Source organism: Lepidothrix coronata, unplaced genomic scaffold (assembly GCF_001604755.1).
Source record: "Lepidothrix coronata isolate B3197 unplaced genomic scaffold, Lepidothrix_coronata-1.0 Scaffold145, whole genome shotgun sequence".
Classification (NCBI taxonomy): Eukaryota; Metazoa; Chordata; class Aves; order Passeriformes; family Pipridae; genus Lepidothrix; species Lepidothrix coronata.
The window spans coordinates 827563-854007 of NW_016690325.1; the positions used below are offsets into that span (position 1 = coordinate 827563).

Consider the following 26445-nt stretch of genomic DNA (forward strand, 5'->3'; position numbering starts at 1 on the left):
TAATCCTGTCCAGGATGTATTTGGGGTTAAATAATGTAGAGTTATACAACTAAACAGTGGACCACATGCAACCTTGATTGTCTAAATAGAACATGTATTTTGGGCAGTAAGCACTGTCATTCCTCTTGGGAACCTTTCAGCGCTAGTGAGGACATTCTGCATAAACAGATCTGTTTTAGTGGTTAAAATCAGCTATTTATATAACACACAAGTGGAATTTCATACTGCTATCCTAATCTCAAGTGTTTTCTTTCACCGCCTCTTCTGTTTAAGAGGATCTGGTAACTTTCATCTTATTTCTACTGTAACAACATGCAAACCATATATTTAAGTCAAAATCCCCCAGAGAATAGCATTTAGAAGAAATGTGCCATGATTGCTTCTCCCCTAGAACACTGTAAACTGCCTGGTGGTTTAATAGTTTGCTATTTGAAATACCGCATGTTAAAAGATGGTGATCTCAGTATTTGGGACGGCATCTATGATTGTCTTCCACAAGTTTAACACTTCTGTTAGATTTGAAGCAATCTGAATTCTCCTCAGTACTTTTTGTCAAAATATTCAGTAGCTTCCTAGTCAATATTTAGATAAATCAAGTCATTCTGCTTTCAATTCTTTTGCAGTTTCACTATTTTTCAAAAGCCCTGTCCCCTCTTTTCAGTGTTACATATTTGACCAGATTCTAGATTTTGCTATCACTTCATCAAGTCTTACAGATAAAATATTTTATTTTAACATTTTGAGTTCAACATGAATACTTTTACAGGCTATGATTAGGGTTAAGGTAAAGCTTTTGAGTTCATGGATATTTCATACTTACATCTTAAATACGTGTTGTTTTATAATAGTTTCTCAACATGCAGCAAAAAAACTAAAATGTTGGTTTGTCTTCTGCATTTCAGTATTTGAATCAAGCCTCATTGCTCCCACCAAGAAGATTTTGAAAGTGTACATATATTTTTTTTAAAGGATTTTGCTGGTCCTACCAGAAATTAAGTAAGCCTGATCACCTGAGTTTAGTTCTTGCTTTGACTTGGAAACGTCTTACTGCAACTAGCATCAGGACTAGATCCAATCCTCTTGCTCATTTGGGTGCAACACTTGTTTTCTCCTGTTTTGTGACAGGTAACCTGGGGTCCCAGCTGGTTGAGTATAAAGAGGAGATGTACATAACGTCTGACTGTGGGAACACGTGGCGTCAGGTAGGAAACATAAATTATCAAGGAGCCTGGAAATAATTTTAATGTACCAAATGTGATGAATTTTATAATGCTTAACTAATCTTTAGATACCCACTCTTTTGAAGGAGGGGGCCATTATTATCTCCATTTTGCTTGGAAACTAAGAGATTAAAGAGATGAAAATATTCAAATTTCATTGGAACCTGACAGCCTGATAAATTTGAGTCTTTGCAAATCCCCTCTTAAAGATCTTAAAAGTATCTTATGCAAAAAACATAGTGTCTGTTTAGTTTTTTAATAATTTAAATAATCTTCCTATGATAATGATGAAGTGGACTTGGGCTAGATCTTGCAGTACAAATATTCCAAGCTAAAAGACAAGGCTTAGGTACAAAGGCAGAAATTCTTCAGCTTCATAGTCTGAGAACTGTTATTTAAGCATGAACTTTGTTCTTCATTGAAACTGAGTGAAAACTTATTTTCAAAAAAAAAAAATAAACCTTTTAATTTCTGTTAGTATGATTTAATAAATTCAGGGGATACAAATACCAAAGTATTAAAAAGAGAACAGTGATGTGGTAATGCTGTCTGAATTCTGGATGTCTTTTGCTTCCACTGCCTAGAATCAGTTAAAGCATGGCACATTTATTATGTATCCTAAACTGCCTCGTCTCAGTGTGGTGGGTTTACCCTGGCTTAATGCCAGGTGCTCATCAAAATCACTTTATCACTGCCCTCCTCAGCTGGACAGGTGAGAGAGAATATAAAAAAACCTTGTGGGTCGAGATAAGTCACCAATTACTGTCATGGGCAAAACAGACTCAACTCAGGAAAGATTAATTTAATTGCCAATAAATAACAGAGTAGGATAGTGAGAAATAAACGCAAATTTTAAAATACCTTTCCCCCACCCCTCCCTTCTTCCCAGCTCAGCTTTATTCACAGATTCTCTGCCTCCTCCCCCCAGCAGCACAGGGGGATGGGAAACAGGGTCTGCGGTCAGTTCACCACATTTTTTCTCTACCGTGCATTCCTCCTCATGAGGAAGACTCCTCACACTCTTCCCCTGCTCCAGTGTGGGGTCCATCCCACAGGAAATAGTTCTTTATGAACTTTTCCAATGTGAGTCCTTCCCATGGGTTGTAGTTCTTCATGAACTGCTCCAGCATGGATCCCTTCCACGGGATGCAGTCTGTCAGGAGCAGGCTGCTCCAGCGTGGATCCCTCGTGGGGTCACAAGTCTTACCAACAAACCTGCTCCAGCACAGGCTTCCCATGGGGTCACAGCCTCCTTCAAGCATCCACCTGCTCTATGGGCTGCAGGTGGATCTCTGCCCCACCATGGACCTTCATGGGCTGCAGGGGCAGAGCTACCTGAGCATGGCCTGCACCATGTGCTTTAGGGGAACCTCTGCTCTGGCAGCTGGAGCACCTCCTCCCCTCCTGCACTGACATGGTATCTTGAGGGCTGTTTTACTTACATATTCTCTACTCTTCTCTCCTGCTGCAGTTGCTGTTATGCAAGTTTCCCCCCACCTTCTTAATTACATGATCCCTGAGGTGCTACTGCTGTCCGACTGGCTTGACCTTGGTTGGTGACAAGTCCATCCTGGAGCTGGCTGGTGTTGGCTCTGTTTGGACATAGGGAAGCTTCAGGCAGCTTCTCAGAAAAGCCATGCAAACCCAATACACTCAGCAATGCCTATTCACAGGGATACTTTCTTTCCATATATATGGCAACAATGCACAGTATGGTGTGGATTCTACTTATAATGTGTATCCAGGAGAGAAAAAAAACTACCCTTAAAGGACTAAAGCATGTCAAAAAATAATTTCATTTCAGTTAAAATAGTGGTTTAGTGTTTAGCTGTAATCAAATTTAGTTATTTTCTGAGAACACTTAAATGTGAAAATGTTCTCAGTAGTGTTAATGAGCTTGGGGAATTTAGGGTTAAAAGAGGAAAATACAGACAGTTTCTTATATTGCTATTGTAGGATGCCATTAATACTCTGCTTTTAAAGTAACTTTTAAAGAGAAATATGTTATTTTTGTCATGAGAATGTCTTTTGATGTTTAAAAGATAAAATTTTATGCCAAATCCCTTCTTGAAACCTAGAATATGATAAATAGGTGTTTAAATGCAAAAGTGTTCCAGGATTTACAATGGGTACTGTGTTTTTCAATACTTCATAGAGATCTCTCTCATAATTTATTTTCAGCATTTGCCAAAGTTTTACAGTTTTTCTTGGGTTAAAAATAGGAAGAAAAGAGTGAAGGGGATCAAATCCGTATTTTACTGCTTTTTATTTGTAAGACAGCCAGGTAAATGATGTGTGTTGCAACTTGACCCTAAGGTGCCTATTCATGCTGTAAAACCAACCATAAACTGATCCCTCCTTGTGACAATCAAAATGGAAAACACCATTTATTTTAATTAAAACTACTTCAAAGCCTTTGAAAGAGCTTGCTCAATCCTAATATTTGCAATCAGAATTAAATAGTAGATTACTGCATGTATTTTATGACCTCACTGCTCGCGACCAAACATTTCTTCCAGATGACAGCAGTACATTTCCTTTCTCTGTTGGCGTTCATACAAAGAGAGAGAAGGCTTCAGTCAGGTGATATGGGAATTTAAATAATTCAGTAAACTGCAGGTCTTGTGAGCTGGTGAATGCAGAACAAATCCCATCCTTTGACACAACTCTTCATCTGAGTTTAAGTTTCTGACTTGGAGACTTTGTGGTTGTCATTAGTGAGTGCCTGGCACCTTTGTCATGTGCTCACAAAATGTTGCAGGGCTGTTCACAGACTAGAAGAGGAGCAGTCTGTGGCTATAGAAGCAGAGCAACGCAGAAAAGTAAACATGAGACTTAGGAGAAAAGGCAGTTCAAGGAATTAATTAAAAACTTTCTTGAAATAATAGCAGTATTGGTTCATAGGAATATAGAACTATGGGGAAGGTCAAAGATCATGTAATTCAACCATGTGCTCTGAGACAACATCAAATGTACTAGGAACATCTCTGCAAGAACTGTTTGTTAATCCTTCACTGTAAGAGATTCAGGCTACATGGTGTTTCACCATTCTTCATAGATTTTTCTGAATATTTTACATAAACTGACTGTTCCTTTTGCTCTTGTTCTTACAGTTTCACAAATTCTACAGGGTGATTTCTTCTTATCTTTAGAGAGGAGTGGTTTCCTGTCACTGAATAACTTTTTAGATGTTGAAAGGTGATTATCAGGTCTACCCAGACTGTAGGGATTTCCCCCTTGGAAACAGCAAACTCAAATCCACTGATTTTCCTAGTGAATCAAATTTTTGAAGTGGTTTTTTTTTTCCTTTTTGTTCCTCATTTATTGGACTGTCTAATATGACATGCCCCTCCTGAAGCATGGTAAAACTGAATGCAAAATTACAAATTTTATTAGTACTAAACAGAATAAAATGATTGCCCTTGATGTTTTGACATGACTGGCACCCCATTTCAGAAGATTTCTATTCCTTGCAGTAGCATCACATTGTTGATGCAAATCCAGTTTGTGATTCTTAACTGGAGCCACTCCTTGAGTTTGTAATACATTCTCACTTTAACAACAATCTGCTGATCATTTTCTTTCCATAATTTCTTAACCAGCTGTATATACTTAAATGATTTTAAGGCTCATGGGGGTCCTTCCTACTCTCTACAACTACCTGAAAGGAGGTTGTAGAAAGGTGGGGATTGGTTTCACCTCCCAGGTAACAAGCAATAGGACAAGAGAAAACAGCCTCATCTTGCACCAAGAGAGGTTTAGATTGGATATAAGGAAAAATTTCCTTGGAACAAGCTGCCCAGGGAAGTGGCTGAGTCACCATCCTTGGAAGTGTTCAAATAACCTGTGGATATGGCACTTAGGAACATGGTTTAGTAGTGGACTTGAAAGTGTTCAGGGTTCATGGTTAGACTCAATGATCTTAGAGGTCTTAATGATTCTATGATTCCATGATTTCACCTGAACCCATATTTCCATAGATTGCATATGGTGTGGTCATTGAAGAGTTCAGGAAGGGTTACGTATAAACACGGCCAGTGTTTACAGATAGAAATAAGTCCCTAAATGGGAGTTCTGTGAAATTAAGTAAATACTGGGGATAAATGGAAATGTTTGGGGAAATAATGGAAGTTTGGTGAGGAGGATTATAAACGCAGTCAGGTGATGTGCAGCTCGTGTGTCAAAACCCACATATATTGTTGTTTGGCCTTATGTGCTGGCCAAGTAGACCATCTATGTTTAGATAACATAGGTCTGTGATAGACTTAGAGGCACACTGTCACACATGCTTGAGATCCCCTGAAAGATCAAAGCAGAGTGGTAAATTGTGGCTGAGCAAATCCCTGAAATACATGTGAAAACAGCAGGGTGGGTGATCCTTTCGCATGGACTGAGCTCTTCAGTTCCTGCATTCCCACTTGTGTGTCTCTGCCCAGGTGCTGCTTCAGCCCCTGGTTGGCCAGGTAATGAGAATAAATTTACTCTTTGCATTTCATCTGTGGTTTTGTGGTTGTTCCTGTGTCCTGACTCTGCCAGCTCATGCAAAAAGTAAAAACAAGGACTGTGATTATAAGTAACCACAATATCACTTGGGTTGGCTCTAGTTGTTCTTCTACCTTTCTATTGCATGGTGCCTGAGCTGCTTGTTGGAATATCTTGAAACCATCACTTTTTTTTTAAGAAAAACTGAAATTTGTAGCTGTGTACTGTACAACATTGCACTGCAAATAGCAGTAGTTTAGGAGCTGATTGATAAGCAGGTTAGACATCCGTGCAGCAACAGTGAACTGGTCTGTAGGAGAAGGGAATCTCACCTTGACACTATCATGAACTACATGGGCTTAGAATCAGAACTGTAGAGTCGTAGAATTGTTTAGGTTGGAAAAGACCCTTAAGATCATTGAGCCCAACTATAAAAATAAGTGCCAAGTGGACCATGGAGGCATAGGCTATGGTGAACTCATGGAACAGATAAGTTTATTTGAAAGGCTTCCCTTCTGTTCTACCAGCAAAACAGTATCACAAAATGCGTAAATGAACATGAAATATTAGGATACTTTGTTAAATGCTAAGGATGACCTTGTATATATATATATATATAGAAGTGGGTTTATTTCTTTAAAATGCTAATTTCTGTTCACAGTTGTGGTTGCTGTTGCTATTTCAACAGCGTCTGTTACAACACTGTATTTGAAATAGGACAGAGTAAGAGAAAGGTCTGGCTTTCAAAAGAAGTGGCATAAATAAAAGGAAAAGAACAGCAAAAACCTTTCATATTTGATCTGCTACCAAAGTAGCTCTTGTAGCAGCAAAATGCTTGGTTAAGCTAATAAACAGAAAGCCTGTTGTATGTCTAGGAACTGAATCTAGATCTCTGGGACTTTAATCTAGTGCTTTTTTTTATTGGAATGTTATTTCTCTGTGTTAAATTCTTTTGCATCAAAGCAACTTGGAAAACCTTTGTTTAAGCGAGAATACTTGTTTTCCTGCAGACATCTCAGGAAGTGGATGGTAACAACTTTAAGCACAGCAAAACAGGCTAAAATTCCACCCTTTTAACTCTAGGAAGGTCCAACTGGCTCATTCTGTGTAGGAAACTTCCATTTCCAGCTTTGAATCTAGAAATGGATGACACTTGATGAGAGAAGCAAGTGACTTTGGGAATTTCTGGTTATTTTTGAAACTTCTGCATTGCAGAGTAAAATCGGATCATTTCAATGTGTTTTCACTGATTTCATGGGGTTTTAATAATTGCGCCCAACAGATATTCTGACCTGAAATAGCTGCTGAAGTTGTTGGGACAGACACAGAAAAAGAAACCTTTAGAGCAGAGCGGACAGGGGAAGAGAATAGAAGTTGATATTATGATTATAAGGCATATAACGTGCTTGAAAAATTACATAAATAAGTCATAAAAATCTTGTTCCTTCGTGGCTGTGTATTAGTAAGGATCACAACACATTTGTTTCCTGGCTTTAGTTAGTGGAGTGACAAATATCAAAATTTGTGGTTTGCTGTGAACAGATATGTTCTCGGTTTTGGACTTCAGCTTTGACACTGGTCCCACCTTTGCCTGAATCCTTTGCAAACTGTTGGTCTTGTTTTCATTTCCAGAAAGTAGAGATAAATATTTACTTTTATGCATTAAATAGTTAATTCTTTTCAATGTGCTGAAGATGAAGGGTTGCTTTCATAAGGAATTTCATACAGTTTGGTTACAAAATGTTTGAAGTGTGTGCAAGAAAAGCATGATATAATGATGGCACTGATATGTGTGTAATGTGTCTGCTGTGCTAAAGCAGGATACTAAAATGATACGTGGGGCACTGCCATGCTGCTTCTCTGGGAAAACCTTATTTGGATAAACTGGTACAGATACCAGCTTCCTTTATCCTCATTGTGATGCTGAAGCTTTGGGAGACTTCATGCCCCAGCATAAACTGTTGCATTTTGATTTGAGCGGAAGTTCAAACAAAGTTTAGAGGAGGATCAAAACTCTGCTTGCTTTTCTGACTCCAGCTGATCTCATCCTTTTGAAGTGCATCTAAAATTAATGTCTGTCCTTTACTGAAATCTCTTCTAAAATATGCAGCTGTGTAGAATAAGTAGATAGGACTATAAATGCCTCGTATCAGGGTTTTGCCTGTAAATTTGCAACATTGAAGAACTGATCAGACACTTGAAACCCTAGGATTCCCATAAAATATGTTCTTACTAGATGAGAGGAAGACTGAATTCTCAACCCAAATTACATGCTTGCTATTTTTTGAAGTAACTGTCAGTATGCTTTAGGATATTTCCACTGCAGCTCTGGTTCAGTCTTGCTGATAAATTCTCTAAATGTAGCACTCACTTTTGCCAAAAAAAAAAGAAAAAAAAGCATTTGTATTATCAATATTTTTTCATTCACATAGCAAAGTAAAGCTAACCTTTATGGGTTTTACCTTTGCTTTGACCGCATGTTTGTCTAGTGTGTGTGATAACTCTCACCTTACCACTTGCTCTTGTGTTAAATGAACTTTCACATGTTAATAACACAAGTAAACCATGTCTTAAAACATATTTCAGATGTAAGAAAGGGAACATATCTACCTGTGGATTTATTTTACTACTGCTGATGACTTCTAGAAAAGGAATTTAAATAATTTAGGAAATTTTTAATCATTTATACCATTAAATCAGTATTACATGTATTTTGGTTCAAAACTCAGAGTGGCCTCCATGGGAGATCACGTGTTTGAACTTAAATAAATCACTGACACTGGAAATGCAGAAAACATGCTTGTACCAATTATTTCAAGTTCTGTAGTTTCTGGGTAACGTGAGAAAGTCAGGGGCAGCAATACTTTTCCTATTTTTCTTAGAATTAAACTACAAAGCATTTTATTTTGCAAGGTACACAGAATATGGCAAATACCAAAGCAAGGTGATAGGTCACTTGGTGATGTATAATAGGAAGGAATGGAGAATGCATACTGTGAGAAATATCATCTTGGGCTAAAATCATTTAGGCAGTTTAATCTAACTGTGATTTGAACCTGAACATTTTGTGATTCACCTACTTAACTTCCTTTTCTTTTACAGCTGGAACAAATACAGGAGATAACCTGACTTTTATGTCCTTTTCAGTTTGAAGTGTGGACATTGTAAAATATAAAAGTCTATTAATCCTTGTTTGCTTGTACATTTTATTTCAGCTGTTTTGTACATTTGCTTAGCTGGCCTTTTTTTGTCTGACTTGTAGGTCTTTGAAGAAGAGCACCATATCTTGTACTTGGACCATGGTGGAGTTATTGTGGCTATCAAAGACACCTCTATCCCTCTGAAAATACTCAAGTAATCCTACAGTTAATTAGAGTAGAGCTATTGCGTATTCAAGACCTCAGGCAAAGTTCAGAGTTAAAGATAAGCATTTTAACATGATCATGTATGAAACACAGGTGGAGTCAGCTTAATTTAACATTCATTAAGTCAATAAAATGCAGTTGGATGTTTTCTTAAAGATTATTTCATGGTGCTGAAGATAGCATGGCATAATGCATTAATCATAATAAAATTCCCTTGCATCAGTGTAGGGTTTTTTTGCTTCAAAGGCTATTCTGGAACTCTACAGTACAAGCCATGTTCACCATTGATTTTTATCTTCTGCTGGTTGACACCAGCAGTGCATGTCAATTATGCTCAACCTATGATCCATATGTGGCTTATGCATGCAGTCAGGACAGTTCATTGGTACTGTAATAGATCTCTATCCTCTCCCAGGGCCACAGTGAAATTGGAGAATAGCCCTGAGTCTCTCTGGCAAGAGCAATATAATGTAGACTTTGAGAACCAACAGGCAAAGTTATGTGTGCTTATGTGCCATGTAATATGGTCTGCCAGAAACAGAGTTTGTAGTGTGCATAGATCCTGTCATACAGTGGTAATGTAGCGAGTGACCTTCTCAGCTTCTTTGGCTGAGAAGGAAAGGTTTGCTGCAAAGCGTTTTGTTATAAAATATCAAGTTTTAGACTGCATGATAGTGCAGCAAAATATGGTAACCTTATGCAATGGCATGCAGAACTATGATTTTCAGCATAAAAAAACTGTAAGAGATCTTTATCACTTGTGACTAGGTTCATTTTTGCAGAATTGCATATAGTAATAGGAACTAGCTGTGTACCTGGTTAGCTAGAATGTCATCACTAACCTACTATCCAAAAGACCTGGAGGAAATGTACAGAAGAAAAGAGACTTTGATTCCTAAATTTTGGCTGCACAGAATATCTGAAATATATTCTGTGGATTCATCAGTGCCTTCTGCAAATTTTTAAGTGGCTGGTAGCAGCTGTGAAGGGCCATCATCATCTCGGTGCCTGCAGTTACTGCATCTCCCACATGTTTTAGCAGTTGGGCTCTTTTGCCTCTGCTGTTTCACTGACCTCTGCTTAACAGGTCTCTAGTCAGAGGCTACTAGAAAGAATGAAGTGTAAATTAACTTGCTTTTGAAGCCACAAGGTAGGAAGATAGTTTGTTGACAGAGCTCTTTTTATCTCCCTGAGAATTTTTATTGTTGTGGCAAATTTATCATATACCTTCTCATAAAGATGTGAACCACTGGATATGATGCTGAAAAAATATCACATTACTCTGATATACTGTCTAGGCATATTGTATTTTTGTGATCAAAAATCCTAGGCTTTAGTAGTGAGTTGGGGTTTTTTTATTAAGTGAATTCTGCTTTGTATAGTAATAGTTGGAAATGAAAACCATTTCTGCTTTTTTACAGGTTCAGCATAGATGAAGGCCAGACTTGGAGCACACATAATTTTACCAGCACTTCAGTCTTTGTAGATGGATTACTTAGTGAACCTGGAGATGAGACACTGGTCATGACGTAAGGTTTTGGTTTCATCTCTGCTCTCAGGGCTCTCTCTCTGCTTATGCACTTGAGCATATTTTCAGTTGTGCATGTTTGAGATAGTCCTTGAGTCAGTCGCTTTTGCTTCTTGCAGTCACACAGACTCTTACACTGATGTCCAAACTGTCCTGGTATGTAACCTGACTTAGAAATTATCTGAGTGCAGTATTTCAGATTGTAAAAAGGATTATGTTCATAAGAAATCTTGCAAAGATACCACCAGGGAAAGTGGAATAATAAAACTGCAATACAAATCTGAAAAATGTAGAGGAAAAAGCCCCCTATTTTCTCCATTTTTTTCCCCTATGGATTTTTAGTCAGACATCAAAAATGTTAAATATTTATTGTCTTCACAGTGTAAGCAACTATATTGTTGTCCTAGTAACTAGCATTGCAGTACTTTGTGTAACCAAGCACTGTGCTAACAAATGCCTGTTTTTATTCTGTGTGGTGACTGAGGCAGATGCTGTGAATAGAGTTAAAAATAGCCAAATTCTGCAACACAGGCCCCTGTTTATCTGTCTCTTTCCAAAGGGCCAGGGACATCTGGATCTGAGCTGAAGGTTTTGCTCCATCTCCACAATAAACGCTAATATTTTAGAAGTGTCTGAGAGTAAGAAACACCTGTCCAGTTAGGGAGAAAGGCACTTGCTGGCTGCACCCAGAAAGGGGAGTGCACTCAGAGATGTGCAGGTTGTTGTATGTGCTGCTATAACAGCAGTTTGTGCGATCCTTTATAATGGAGCTCAGTGTCTTCATGACAAGCTTTTTCTCCTAGGAGTTACAGATAGAGCTACCTTTGACCAGTAGCATTTTCCCCAGGGAAAAATAAATTAATAGCCCAATGTGGACTTGTGTAAAGGATCCTCAGCAAAACAGAAATCCTACCCAATGTACTTAAAAGCATTGTGCCGACTTCATAATGCTGTACTGCACAGAGGTAAATTTGGCCTCTTAGTTATTTCTTTCTTTCTCCACTGCCTCATTTATCCTCCATTATACATTTATGGCCTGAGAAGAACAGTATTATCCCACCATCTTCGCCTTTTCTCGAGCACAGGTTTATTTATGGTATAATATATGCCACATGAAGACACTTATACCTCTGAATGAGGGATTTATTTCCATTGACTTCAGTAAAAGCAGAGGGATCAAAAGCTTATCCTGAACTGTACTTACTGGCAGATAAAACGATGTGTGATGACTATATGCTCCGGATTGTTTTTTTTTCTTATTAAGTATCATTAAAAACAGTGATTTGGTGAAGATGTGTTTAAATACTGGCTGAATGGACTAAAGAGCTCTTGTAAAGCATGATACTTTTTTAAAATCATCAATCTGAAATATATAAAATTGTAGCTAGTTTTGGTACATGAGCCCAGATTGACAAAAAAAGCATCATATGACATATATTTCTAAAGGCAGAACAAGAATATGACTCCAGCATCTCAATGCCAGACTTGTAGGATCTTACTTTTTAGCTAGTTCTACAGAACATGGAGGACATCAAACATTTAATATCACAGACTGGCCCTGAAAACACTTTCAAAATTCCTGCCAGAATCTGAAGATAATGAGAAGAATAAACCTGCTGAATGTGTTGTGCTGATGCTGTTGTATCAGCTTCCTTGTCTCTCCTGCTGCTTTTGATTGCAGCTTTACCTTAAGGGTGATGTTGTCAGCCCAGCGGTGCTCAGTCTGACTTAATGTCAAGACGTTTTGTCGTTCTGTCTGGCTTAGTTCATTTTCTCTGAAAACTTATTCTTGCACTAAGTTGTTGTGCTTGAGTTCATCTACAGTTATTTGCTGGTTTTGAGTAATGTCATCCCCTAATACACAGTCCCTGGAAAAAAACAAGAATCAACTATGCCACATTTTTCATTTTATTAGATAAAAATTTCTTCTGAGTAGAACATAGTAAGATGAACCTGTGTCTGGTAATGGAAATAAATTAGTAGTGTCTTTCACCTTGAGGAATCCCCAAATCCATTACTAAGGACCTAGTCTGACATTTTTCAATAGTATGGGAATTTGATTTTATGAAGTATATTTTATCTGATACTATGAAGGTTTTTTATGAAGTATATTTTATTTGATAGTATGAAGGTTTTTTGAATAAAGAGTCCAATGTCAAAATGTGCATAGATTAGGAGAGAGAGCATAATTCTGAATTGGGAAGGTAATAACTGTAAAAGTCTGCAGAAAAATTGAGGAACAGACAGTATTTTATTTAAAGCTTCTAGAATAAACTCACAAAGGAGTCAAATAATATTTTTCTTGTATAGGAAATCACTGTTACAGTAGGGTAAAGTCCTATTTCCACTGAAGTCAACTTAGGGATTTCCTTCAAGGTTTTTAATTTGTATTAAAAGAAAAAAAATCCATAAAAGGTTATCTGGGAAAGATACTAAGGGACCTGGTAACACTATCTGTAAGAGAGATTTCTCATCCTCCAGCATGGTGTCTGGGATATTGACTTGACTTTGAAGTGACTTGCATTTGAATTCCAGTTCTGCCTTAACTTATCCAAAGTCACAGAATCATAGAATCACAGAATGCTTTGGGTTGGAAGGGCCCTTCAAGATGCCCAATGCCCCTGCCATGAGCAGGGACACCTTTCACTAGAACAAGTTGCTCAAAGCCCATCTGACCAGGCCTTCAACACTTCCTGGGATGGGGTATCCACAACTTCTCTGGGCAACCTGTTCCAGTATCTCACCATGCTCCCAGTGAAGAATTTCTTCCTAGGATCTAATCTCAGCCTACTCTCCTTCAACTTAAGGCCATTCCCCCTTGTTCTATCACTACACGCCCTTGTGAAAAGTCCCCCTCCAGCTCTCTTGTAGCTCCCTTTCAGGTACTGGAAGCTACTGTAAGGTCTCCCTGGAGCCTTCTCTTCTCCAGGCTGAACAACCCCAACTCTTTCAGCCTGTCATCATAGGACAGGTGCTCCAGCCTTGTTGAACTTAAACTCTACGCAGGCCCTCCTCTCAAGCCTGTCAAGGTCCCTCTGGATGGCATCCCTTCTCACCACACAGTTTAGTGTCACTGAAAAACTTGCTGGGGGTGCGCTCGATCCCACTGTCCGTGTCACCAGCAAAGATGTTAAACAGCACCAGTCCCAATAGTGACCCCTGAGGAATGTCACTCGTCACTCTTTTCCATTCTAAAATGAAGTGGTCTGGTAAGCTTTACTGAAGAGGCAGGAGAATGCAAACCTGGTTGCCTCAAGTCTTCATTTTGGAAAGTTTTGTGTTTTCTCCAAAACAGAGAAGAAAACCAAATGTTAACTTGTCAAAAGTTTTCATAAAACTGAGTTGTCATCCGCCAGTCAACATTAATCTAAATCATTCATCCAAATCCCCTGCGGTATTCAAAATATGTACACACAAATGCCAAGGAAAATATATTTTATTCCATTGTGCTCTGCAAAAGACCTAGTCAAGATTTTTAGGAGTTTTAAGTGGTAAAGTATTCAAAAACTTTAGGAAACTCATTCTGTATAAAAACCAAATTCTAAAGAGACCTAGTTAGGAGTTTTAGGAAGGAGAAGTAATAAAGTATTCATAAAGTTTAGGAAACTTGATCTGTGGGAAAATCACCTTCTAAATGAAGAGCTCAAATCTGCTATTTATTTTTACTTAAATGAATAAATAGTCTTCGTTAAGAAATTTTCTCAACTGATTGATATATTTTCATCAAAATATTGCATGGTCTAGTAGGTTTTATTTTGTGCTAAATTCTGTAAGAATGAAAGGTACTGCAACCCAGTTTTATACTTAACAATATCTTATATCTGGGAAAAATTACTTAATAACACTGGATCGAGTAACTACCTAGCAGTGCAAAAGGAAGAATTTTTGTGTGTCTGAAATATTGATGTTCCTCTTCAGAGGAATTAGTTAATGTAATAAAAGTTTCAAGCCTGTTAAAATTGCTTCTAAATCACATTTCAGTTTCTGAGAGTGTTTCCCAAACCAGGTTATTTAGATTACGGTGTAAACCCAGTAGGCACAATAACCATAGTTCCGCAGTCCATGGCCCCTTTTAAAAGGCCAATAAGAGGTTACATAAAAGGACTGCTTTTCTTTATGTCAGGTAGAATCAAAATCTTCCTCATGGGTAATTGTATTTTTTCCAGAGGGATATTTTTTTCTATTGTGTCATAGAGTAGCAACTTAGGATGCTGCTGGGAACTTTATGACATCTCTGAACTGAAGAACCCCTGCATGCACATTTTTCTGTCTTGCAAGTTCATTGTTGCATTCCTTTTGGGTTCATAGGTGATAATGGAAACAAGAAGATAGTCAAATTACTCAAACCCAAGTGGATATTAACAGGTGTTAGATATTAGGGAGAGCCATCTGGATTTTTGCAGCTGTTGATTTTGCTAGGAATGTCAACCTCACCTTTAACAACATAAATAAAAGTCAACATTACATGTAGTTTGTGGGGCTTATTGTGCCACTCATGGCAGCACACTCCTGTTGTCTTTGAGTGTCTTACTAGGTGGAGATACTTCTCTGTATTGTGAATGCTTCACCACTAACTTTCTCATACTACAGCACTTGTAAAAGGTAGATAGATGGTAGATAAAGCCTCATAAGAGAGAATGGCTGATTTGCAAAGGCAAATTCTAGATTATTTTTGCAGCTAGTTAACCTCTTGCTTAGTTATTCTGCTTTCTGCATGAGAAAGAATGTATGTCTGTCAACAGATGGAGAAAACATGGTGAAAAAAGCATTCAAAAAATAAACTTGTTGCTCTACTCCAATATAATCTAGGTATCAGCTCATGCAGGTGTACAGGTGCCTGTTTAGTAGCAATCTAATGCTTTTGCTGTCATCTCTGTAGACAAAGATGTTAGCAGAGGAAGTGCATTGTAATGTCACTACCTTGGAGCCAAGACCTGTCTCTCTCTCTCTGCTCAAAAAAAGTTCAGTGGGTGAAGTTTTGTTTTTTTAATTTCTTTCCTTGAAGCTTCATAATGTACTCAGAAGCATGATGCTTTCAGTGTCACTCTAAAGCCCATATTTAGAACATTTTTAGGGCAGACCTGGTAATATATTTGGATAAGAGGAACTGAAAGGTTAGGAATCCATGTTCTGTAAGAATGTTATCAACTTGTCCTTATTTAAGGGGGGAAGGACAGGAAACAGGTGACAGGTGACTTTTTCATTCCAAATAGAGTCTTTGTGTCATTTTGAGCCCCTGTTGCTGAGGACCTGAAGCTTTGGTGCTCTAACTTCGCTTCCATTTTACTTTCTATTTCAAATAAATAGACATTAGAAACTTATCCAACAAATACTTTTTTTTAAAGCATTTTACTTCATTTTGGCTGGGGATTTGAATTCTATTTTGCTATAATTTGCTCTCAAAATGAAGGAGCCACAATTTAGGTGACTATAGGCTATTAACTCTAGCTCTACTAGGTGACATCTGAATGAAGAATTTCCAGCTGTGACAAAAGAGACCTGATTTTTAAATACGGGAGTAGGGGAAAAAAGTAGTATCTAAAGAATTAATTATAAAATTTTGTAAGTATCTCAGATTAATTTGATCTTTAAGTGAGATGACAGCAGGGAGTTGAATGATGCAAAGCTATCCTCTACAGTGTTATATGTTTCTCTTTAATCAATTTTGTTCACTGTGTACTTTGTATTTACTTCTGCATAAAGCATCAGGCTAGGCATTAAATCTGCAATTTCTTCCAAACAGCTTTTATGTAAAAAGGTTGTTCTTGAACAGGAACTTACCAAATACATTGGAAAAAAAATTTGGAGGCAATTCATAAAGATTATGGAATCCAAAACTTCTGGATAAAGTGGGAACACCCTCATCCTGCTCCTCCCTAACACTTCTCAGAACCTAAGCATTCATTTCCGTTCTTTTTTCCCAAATGATCTGAAACCAAGATGTTTTGGCATTAAAGAATGAATGGCAATTACTAGTTTTTGGGAGCAGGAAGCAATGAAAAAAAACCATATTTTGGTTCAATTTCAACTAAATTGTTTCCTCCCCTCATTTTTCATTTTGTCAGCCAAAAAAGTAGAAAACAAAAGAACAAACCAAAAACTACAGCCCAACCAAATAACCCTACTCTTCTCTTTAGTGCATTAAATATATGCATGTGTTTGTAGTTTAAGGCATTTAAATCATAAATGTCTCAGTATAGTTGCACATGATCTGTTGTGTACACAAGTACTCTTTATGTGCAGTTGCTTTATGTAGGCAGGTGTCTACTTTTGCACATGGAAGCATTCATCATTTCTGTAGCTACAATTTAGGAAGGCCACTGAAACATGACCTCTGTTATGTTCTTTTGGGGAATTAGAAAAATATGCTGAATTATAATCTTGATGTATAACAGACTGCAACTTGAATCTTACATTACTTTCATTCATTTTACTAGTACAAACTCTTTGACTTATTTAGGTTTTTGTTGATTTTACAATGATGTAAAGGAAGCAAAGACAACTGTTGGAAGGAAAGTGTGGCTATAAAGATTAACCTGTTGTTTTCTTTTTTTTTTTTTTTGAAAATACTAGTCTTTAAATACCATTGTAGTACATAGTCATGGCTAACCTGCTCTACCAACCCATATCTCCTTGGAAAATCTTTCATTAATAGTGTTACTTCTGTGAGTTAAGGAGAACACTACCTGTTGGCAGTGGCTACACTAACTTACATCCTTCCATGCCACAACTTCATCATTTTGCTCCCTCAGCTAGGTAATTTCTCCACAGATTTTGGCCTGTGTCTTGCTGTATGTTCAAAGGCACTATAATAATATTAACTACAACAGGCAGAACAAAAAGAAGGTTGTCACATTTATTTGCTTTTTCGGTGATATTGTCATCTTTGTAGTAAAGGTCTAAGTGAAGCAAAGGGCTCAGCTCTTTGAGCTCACCATAAATTGACAAGAGACTTCTAACACACTAATCCTTTTACGCAGGAGACAACTGAGAAAGTTGCTGCTGTTTTTATGTAAATGGCTTCTGATATCTAGTGAACTGTAAGGTAGATTGAGTATTTATTCTGAAATTGCAATTGTGTTTTAAAAATTATCGCGGAGGTCTCGCAGTTTAAAAAATATTTTAACAATACAGTAATTTCACTGATAATTGTGTTTCCTACTAATATGATTTAGTGCAGAAAAAGAAGCCTCATATGGAGAACAAGATATAAATACTGTTTTTTAGCAAAACTCTGTGACTGCTTCCATTTAAAAGTATAGGAGACAGAAAGAGTTGCTAAAATAATTAAATAGCATCTCTTGAGAGTGTGGTTTCCTTTCCCAGCTTGTTCACATACTCACTGTTATATATTGAGGTTTAGATCCATAAAGAATTTCAGGTACATGCTTAGATATATTTGCTTAGGTGCTGCCCAGAGGAATTTAGACATTTTATCCAAGATAGAGCCATTGAGATTGCCCATATCACCTGTATGTGGGATCCTCAATTGACCCTGTTTCAAATCTTAGGTTTTATTGTCAGTAGCTGTATACATTTGAAGGCTCTCCCAAAAAATCCAAAGGTCTTGATCCACCCCTAACTGGCATGTCAAGTCAGCAGGATGTGTCAACAGGGCAATACAGGACTGTGCAGACACTCTGCTTGACAGCATCCTGTGAACATCACAGTGGATGACAAAGTCATATAGAGGAGAGAAAAAGCCAACGCAGCTCTTGGGATATTAAAGCAGTGAGTCTATAATGAAAGAGGCTTCTGATTTAAAACAAAAGTAACTGTGCATCACACAGTTGTCATCAATAGTCTTCAGTATGACTGCAAAACTTGCACAGTTTTAGTTGCTACAATAAACATCTGAATAAATTTTGCATGTGCTGTCTTTGTGACCTTGGTGGGAAAGTACTGCAGGATCACTCACACCGCTTTAAGGTCTTTCCGTGTTCTCAGATATTCATGAATAAAACTTGTAGGTTCACCTGTGCTGCTCTAAGGATCCAGACAAAAGGCTGCTCAAAGCTATTTTCTTTGTCTGGAGACAATATGGCTAACAGCTCAGAGGTAAACCACCACAATACGACAAAAGTTGCTCAAGATGTGTCAATGTATATGGGTTGAGATCTGTGATATGTGACTCTGTAGCTAAAATCCATCTGCTGTGGCAAAGAATGTTTTGATGCTATGAAAACCTATGTACAAAATCCTAAAGAACGCAGCAGAAAAGTTAAAGAGGAAGGCATATGTAGTGCTTATAAAAAACTGTGTCTCTGACATCCAAGATGAGCAGTGTGTTGTCAGACTCAGGCTCATTTCTCCTGCATGAAGTCATAGAAGCTGAATGTTCACCTGATAAGTTTTTGGGAGTCTCCAACATCAACACCCTCATAGCTGCAGTTGCCTTTGCAGGTGACACAGCTATTACTGCTCATCTGAACCAGGAGTATCTATTGCATAGATGCTCTTGTATGTTGAATAGAAATGTGCATTTACTGGAAAAGATTATCATTGCATATAATTTCTGTTAAATTAGCTCCCCCTGATTATGAGTTTTATCAGGAACAGAAATAACAAGCAATCCTCTAGCAAATAGTTTAAATGAGTTAGCTTAAAATCTGCATTAAACTGTCTTATCTACCAAATGATGCAATCAAATTAAAAAATTATGGGCTCGTAAATGAACTAGGAACAAATGTACAAAGTTGTTATGGCAGCTGAAACACTGAAGTTAAAATTATGGATCCCAAATTCTTGCAAATAAAAGTAAATTAATTTCCAAGGTAATTGGAATTTCTTCCAAAAATTATTTATCACAGCATCATCATTTATAGTTTCAACAGAATTGATTTGATGGCTTTCTAATGTAATACAATTAATCAAGAGGAAGGTTTTAGTAGCTTATGAATTACTATCATCTTGATATATAACTTCTAGTCATCAGTTACACTTGCTGAACCGTTCCAGTTTGTTCCATTCATATGATTTTATTCGACATATATATTTTGAACCTGAGCAATTAGATTGTGATTGCTGTTATGTATTGCTTTATTGTAGTTCATATTTTTGTCTAATCCATCGAATTCTACTTAATGCATGCCTTTGTTACTTTGAAAAAATGCTTCTTTTTTATTCTAGTGATATTTAGCAATACATTTAAATGCACTCATCTGATGTGTCTGCAAAACTCTGTCAACTATAGAGCAACATGTGCTACTGCAGCACAGCATCAATAATCATTAAGCTTTTTTTTCAAACAGTTTGCTAAACTGGATGCATGTAAAGCGCTGGATTCCTTAGGAAATTTGCCCTATGAATTACAAAGCGGTATGACTGCGTTTTTATTGGGGTTTGTGACTGTAGTGGGACACTTTCTTGAATCTATGGGATTTTACTTGCAGTGGTGCAGTTACTGTGCTCTGTCAAAACCTCATTTTCAGTCTGTAGAATCAGAACAGCCATAACAAAAATGACGTTTTTTGTTAGTTTGGAGTTTTTTGCAGGAGGCTGGACCAACAGGCAGTAAAAGTTATTTCTATCTTCTGCTAAAAATCCACAGAGGAGAAGGTTACAGTTCACCCATTGAAGCAGTGCCTTTCCTGTGTGCACATATAGTTTGCATGTAGCTTCCATATTACTCTGGTAGATTTTGCATAATTTCTAAAATAATTTCTATAAATTTTCTATCATTATAGGATTTGGAACTTGACAATATCTGTCCAATTTGTCTAATGTCTATCTGAATCCTGATGGTATCTAATTTCTCACTCCGGTGAGGAGGAATAAACAACTCCAATATCTTGTACCATTACCTCTATAGAATTCTAGAATCATAAAATTGTTGAGGTTGGAAGGGACCTCAGGAGATCTCGTGGTCCAACCCCTTTGCTCACCCAGAGCCAATCACACAGGATGGTTTCCAGATGGCTTTTGAATATCTCCAAGGATGGAGACTCCACAACCTTTCTAGGCACCTGTGCCAGTACTTGATCACCCTCACAGTAAAAATATTGTTTCTTGTTCAGAGAAAACCTCCTGTGTTTCAGTTTGAGGCTGTTGCCTCTAGTCCTATCACTGGGCACCCCTGAAGACAATCTGACTCCATCTTCTTTGGAGCTTCCTTTCAGGTTTTGGTGGATGTCCCAGAGACTGTTCAGGCTGAACAGTCCCACTTCTCTCAACCTCTCCTCATAGGAGAGATGCTCCAGCCCCTTCATCACCTTCACAGCTTTTTGTTGCACTCCCTCCAGTCTTTCCATCTCTCTCTTGTTCTGGGGAGCCCAAAATTGGACCCAGTACTCCACATGTAGCTTCACCAGTACTGAGGAGAAGGAATTAAGAGAATTGTGCAGCTATATCTTTTAAGTTTATTTATCCTTGTAGTTCCTCTTTCTTGCCCTTCCTTCAGGACAGCTCTTCACTCTATAACATGGCTGAAAACATTTTGTTGTACTTCTCAGCTTTATCTTTTCCAGAGAAAAACCCAATTCTCTCAATCTTTCTTCATTGGTTATATTTTCTAAGCACCTTATGAATCATTTTGCCCCTCTTCAAATTCATTTTTATTGGGTGTGTAAATATGCATAAAATATCCAAAATTAGACATGATATTCTTCCAGAGGCTCCACTTTTGCCAAGTTTATAAAAATAATTATCTCCATGTCTTCTGTTTTCCATTTCTGAATACGACCTAGAATTAGTTTTTCTTATTTTGCAGCAACACTGCATTCTTGGTTTAATTTCCTAGAATTCCCCAAGTCTTTTCTTCGATATTTAAAAGTTATTTTCTGTCTTGGTTTTGCACCTTTGTTGTGAGTTTGTTTTTTTTTTCCCCAGAAGTACTTTTTGCACTTGGTTTTGGAGTATTTCATCATATTGATTTCTGAGCATTGCTTCCATCAGTCAATGTCCACTCCCTTCCTTCTGCGTTATCTGCAAAATTTTTTTGTGTTTCTTATTTGTTCACGAGTATTAATGAAAATATTGACTGTGCACCCATCATATCTTTGTGATACATATCTCAAAATATTCCCTGTTTGATAACTACCTTTTGAAAATGGATTCTTCTAATTGGATATGTACTCCCATTCCTCCTCACAGTGATTTTATCTGCACTGATGCTTTCTTTTCTATATTGAGACAATGTCAGCTAGAAATGTATAACAGTTTTAACAAAGGTCAGAATATGCTAGATTTTCTCCTTTCCTTTATCTGCTAAGCCAGTTACCCTGTAAAAGGAGGAAATTACATTAGTTTGACATGATTTGGTTTTGACAAATCCATGGTAGCTGTTTGTTATCATTTTAATTATCTCCAAGGTGCTTAGAAGTAGATAGCTCAATAATTTGTTTAGTATCTTTGTGGATATCAAAATTAATGCTGTAACTCTCTGAGCTTCATTTTGCTGTTTCATATCTCTGGTTATATATACACATACACACACACATGTGTGTGTATGTGTCTGTATTTATACATATAGTCAACGTGTTTCCCTTGCCATAGTCATTTGGAATCATCCTCATGAGATTTCAAATATAATTAATAATAGTTCAGAGATTATGTTTTATGCTTTCAGGAAAATTTCATTATTCTATTCTGCCTTGAACTCAAACCACCATCTCCTTTCTTCTCCTTTCCTGACTAATCTGCCTGAGATAGCTAACATGAATGAAGAAAATTTGATTTGTTCTGTGGAAAATACTTTCCTTGAGGCAGCAGTGAAGCTTTAACAGGACTTGGCTCCTTGCACTTGAACATATTAGTTGATAAATGGGTTAGTAAAAGAAATGTAATAGATTTGTAAAGTTTTGTGGTGTCTAGAGAAGCATTCACTGAGGTAGGTATTGCACCTACCGCAGAGGTAGACAGGTGTTGCATAAGCACATGGCGAAGTCTTCTTTATGGTAGTACCTCGTATGGAGAAACAAAGATTTTTAAAATAGAGGTACAGGTATTTAGCATGCAAAAGACACTTCATGTCTGTCAGCAAACCCAGTCATATTGAAACGGGCGTTGTAGAAAAAGCATGAGACCACCTAAGTAGTCACTTTATTGAGTATATAACTACCAATGAATAAGATTATATGGTGACAGCAGCTCTCAGGATCCAGCTGAACCAGAAAAAGGAACCAAATCCTGAGGTCTCAATGAGAAATGTGGGACCACACACATATGTGCACATACAGCCAGTGGATTGAGCCACATTTTTTAATTTTCGTGTGTTGCTTCTACTTCTGAGCCATGGGTGCATTTAGAAGGAAAGAAATTAGGTGATCCAGCTCCTTTAATCTCAGAGCCTTGCAAGAAAAGAGTAAGACATACAAACTAAATGCATATGTTTCTGTTTCATTAAGTGCACTGCTGATGGTGTGGTTTCCTATGCATGTGGCTTGTTAGGTCCTTACAGTGTGAGCAGTGTGGGCAATAATGTATCGATATCTACATCTCTCTGCTATGGATGAGAAGCAAAGACACCAGAAAGGAAGGGGAGAAATCACTGTACATCTTTAATCTCTCTGAACTACTTTTCAGCCTCATTGGTAGACTTCAGAGCTCTACATCCATTTACCAGGAGAAATGCTTAGTGTGGTGATGTTGCCTCTGTGCTGCAGAGAGTTGAGCATTCACTCACTTCTGGTCTACCCTAGTTCCACTTTGAACCTGGTATTCAGGACAAGAGAAATGTCTGTGCACTGCAGAATGCTTTTAACAAAACTGTACCATTCCTGCTGTGTCTGGATTTGGACAAAATTGAGGGCAAAACAAAAGGAATGAATTAGTTTGGAAAACGCTACTAAAGCTTGGAATATGAACTCTGTGCAGTATGAACTGCATAGAAATTGTTGGCTTCAGAATCAACCTTAAATTCTTTGGCAAGTAAGTCACGTAAGCCTGATACAAACCACAAATACATTTTACTTTTGCCCAAATAGAGTCTTTATCCTTTCTAATTTGTTGCTGGATGTCATACATACCCATTTTGTTTTGGAAATAAAGATTCCGATTTAGAAAATTTTGGCTGCGTTGAAAATGCAGCTTGGTTTTTAAAGCAATGAGATTTCCTTTCTTTTTCCCCCCCTAAAAAAATTGTACAGTTTATAGCTGGTTTTTGGTTTTTGCTATATGAGGGACTATCTGAAATGAAGAGGAGACTCTGAGTTCTTCAGTACAATGTGTAGGTGCAGTGTATTCCTTAGAAATTGATACAATTACATTATACTGCTGTGACTTTAAACAATAGCAAATTGCTATCTAAAACCTGTAGAAATTAACAAAAAAACCCCACAACAAAACCAACTGAAGAAGTTGTAGTATAATCTCAAGGAATGAGTGACAGAGCTGGAAATTCAATCTGGTGATCCTAGTTCTGCTTCCTGTTGAAATCTGAGAGCTGTGTGTTTCATATAGAAAGATAATAGACAAAAATGTTGGGTTCCAAATTAGAAAAGGTTATTTCCAATTAAATTTCTGGGCTAGAGAAAAAATCTCTAATGCATGAGATATATTTTTTCATTGAAAAGTTTCATATGCAATTGACAAATGTTTCCTAACTAGACTCATTATGCATAAAGAGGAATAAAAACGGAAGAAAAATTAAACTGGTACCTTTAAGCACAGAACTGTGACGGTGGAAAAGAAAAGACAGAACTGAAATTTTGAATCTCAGATGTATGGTATTTCTTTGCAGTAAGAGTTTACTTTTGATCTTTTTGTTCAGAGTCTTTGGACATATTAGCTACCGTTCGGACTGGGAACTGGTGAAGGTGGACTTCAGACCATCCTTCCCCAGGGAGTGCACTGATGATGACTACGAGTCTTGGGAGCTCACAAATCTGCAGGTATTCATGGACTTATGTTAACTGACAAAACTTTTCCGTAGCTTTCAGATTCATATAGAACTGTGTGCTAGGAAAATGTTTCCAAATTGAATTTGGATACCACATCCCCAGCTTAGTCTCCTTATGTTGATATTTACTGATTTTGCAATAGTTTAAAGTGGGAGAGGATTTTGTGTTCATTTTGGTTGTGTAATCTGTGTCCTAGGAAAGGTGGAAGTATATCTGCTGGGTTGCCATAATAATAGGTGGTCCTGCTGGATTAGGAAGCATATACCATAAACTGAAGTGTGTAATATTGATTCAAACAATTTCAACATGTAGTCATGTGTTCTGCCAACTTCCTGACCACATACTGTACTCATATATAAATTGCCATAAGTACAGTCCATTCCAGAAGTAATTTAGGATCTCAGTGGACCAATCATGTAACGGAGTCCAGTTGTTTTGGGCAATGCCATTTCTGCAGTAATGCACTAAGGCTGTGCTAATCCTGATGCTCTGGCCAAATCCAATTTTGGGAAGTTAAATTGTCTCTACAGTGTATTGATTGAAGAGGCAAGTCTGAGGGTTTTTTTTTAATTAAATGGAATATGTCATATTTATTCATAATCACTCGGATTATTATGTTTTGCTTCTTCCAGTACATTTGTTCTTTTGCTCTCTGCAGGGTTGGTTTATTTTTTGCATACTACTCTGTGTTACTCCAGCTCTACTGCTCCCATTTGCCAGTTCTCATGCCTAATTTTACACTTCTTGTTTGAGACTGCTGTGTGTTTACTGAGAATATTATGCAGATCTGAGCCTAAAGAGTAACAGTATTTTTGAATGTTGGCATCGAAATATCTTTCAGAAATTAGAAAATACTAAAATGACTTTGACAGAGTACTTGCAGCTGCCCGATTACCAGTGGAGCGTGTAAAGATAGCCTTCATTCTACCTGTGTCCACATGCTTGGTACGTCAGGTTGACTGCCAACATGAGATATGGTGATTTAGAGAGAACTTCAGCTATGTGCAGCCACAGTGAATATTTAAATGGCCAGTTGGAGCTTTGTGCCTAGATTGTGTACACATGAAACATGGGTTAGATTGCACTTGAATTTTCACGTTCATCTTCAGATTTTTGCCCTGGAAATACAGCCTATGTTACAACTTTGTAGTGACCTGTTAGCAGACAGCAGTGAATATGAGAGCTATATATACCTATATATTTGAATATGAGAGATACAAGTTCTTGGCAGCAAGATCAGCCTTTCTCAGGACAACATAAGGTCATGTGTGTGTGGTGTAGGTTACGGTGCAATAAGTCCAGTCCTTTGATATCCAGGGTGATCGTTGCATCATGGGCCAGCAGAGAAGCTTTCGAAAGAGGAAGATTTCATCATGGTGCATTAAAGGGAGAAGTTTCACATCAGCTCTCACATCCAAAGTTTGTGAATGTGTGAACTCTGATTTCTTATGGTGAGTCTGTCTGTGGACCTTTTGATTTATTGCTAGTAAATAGTTTGAGATGGGTTTATTTTACTCCTTTTTCCCCTCTCCCCACATAGCCATATATAAATAAATAGGTAAACTGTTATTTGAATAGCAGGTTTCTTTTGCATTTGTTAAAAATATTGCCATGTTTAAGTATGTGTTTCACCTGCCTGAACAAATCCTGATGTTTTTCTCTATTGATCAAGGCTTGAAAAATGACCATTGGATTCATTTAAAAGGCAAACAAACCCTTTCTATTTGCAAATGAAAAAAAAAAAAAGCAAGGAAATGTTTGGTCTGAGTGGCAAAGGAAACCTTTGAAAGATCTAAGGTACCATGGGAGTTAATTTTGCAGAACTGACAAAGTAATTACAACCAGTTTTTCCCTGAAGTGTACACAACTCCCACTGAAATTAGACTTAAAACAGAACTAGCTTCATCAACTTGTATGTTCGTCTGGTAGAATAACACTAAAAAAAATTATTTACTCTTAAAAATGTAGTCTCATCCACCCCAAATTAGACTGCTGAGTGAAGTGGGGATAGT

General features: G+C 37.5%; 1 protein-coding gene across 5 annotated transcripts in view; it reads left to right on the forward strand.

Moving 5' to 3' along the window:
• The window catches only part of SORCS2 (sortilin related VPS10 domain containing receptor 2), a 600944-nt gene that overhangs the window by 531300 nt on the left and 43199 nt on the right, over positions 1-26445 (forward strand). For all 5 annotated transcript variants that reach the window (XM_017828054.1, XM_017828052.1, XM_017828051.1 and 2 more), the window contains exons 12-16: positions 1126-1202; positions 8965-9056; positions 10489-10596; positions 24304-24424; positions 25751-25884. In XM_017828054.1, coding sequence (XP_017683543.1) covers positions 1126-1202; positions 8965-9056; positions 10489-10596; positions 24304-24424; positions 25751-25884 — 532 coding nt within the window. The remainder of the gene's footprint in view (positions 1-1125; positions 1203-8964; positions 9057-10488; positions 10597-24303; positions 24425-25750; positions 25885-26445) is intronic.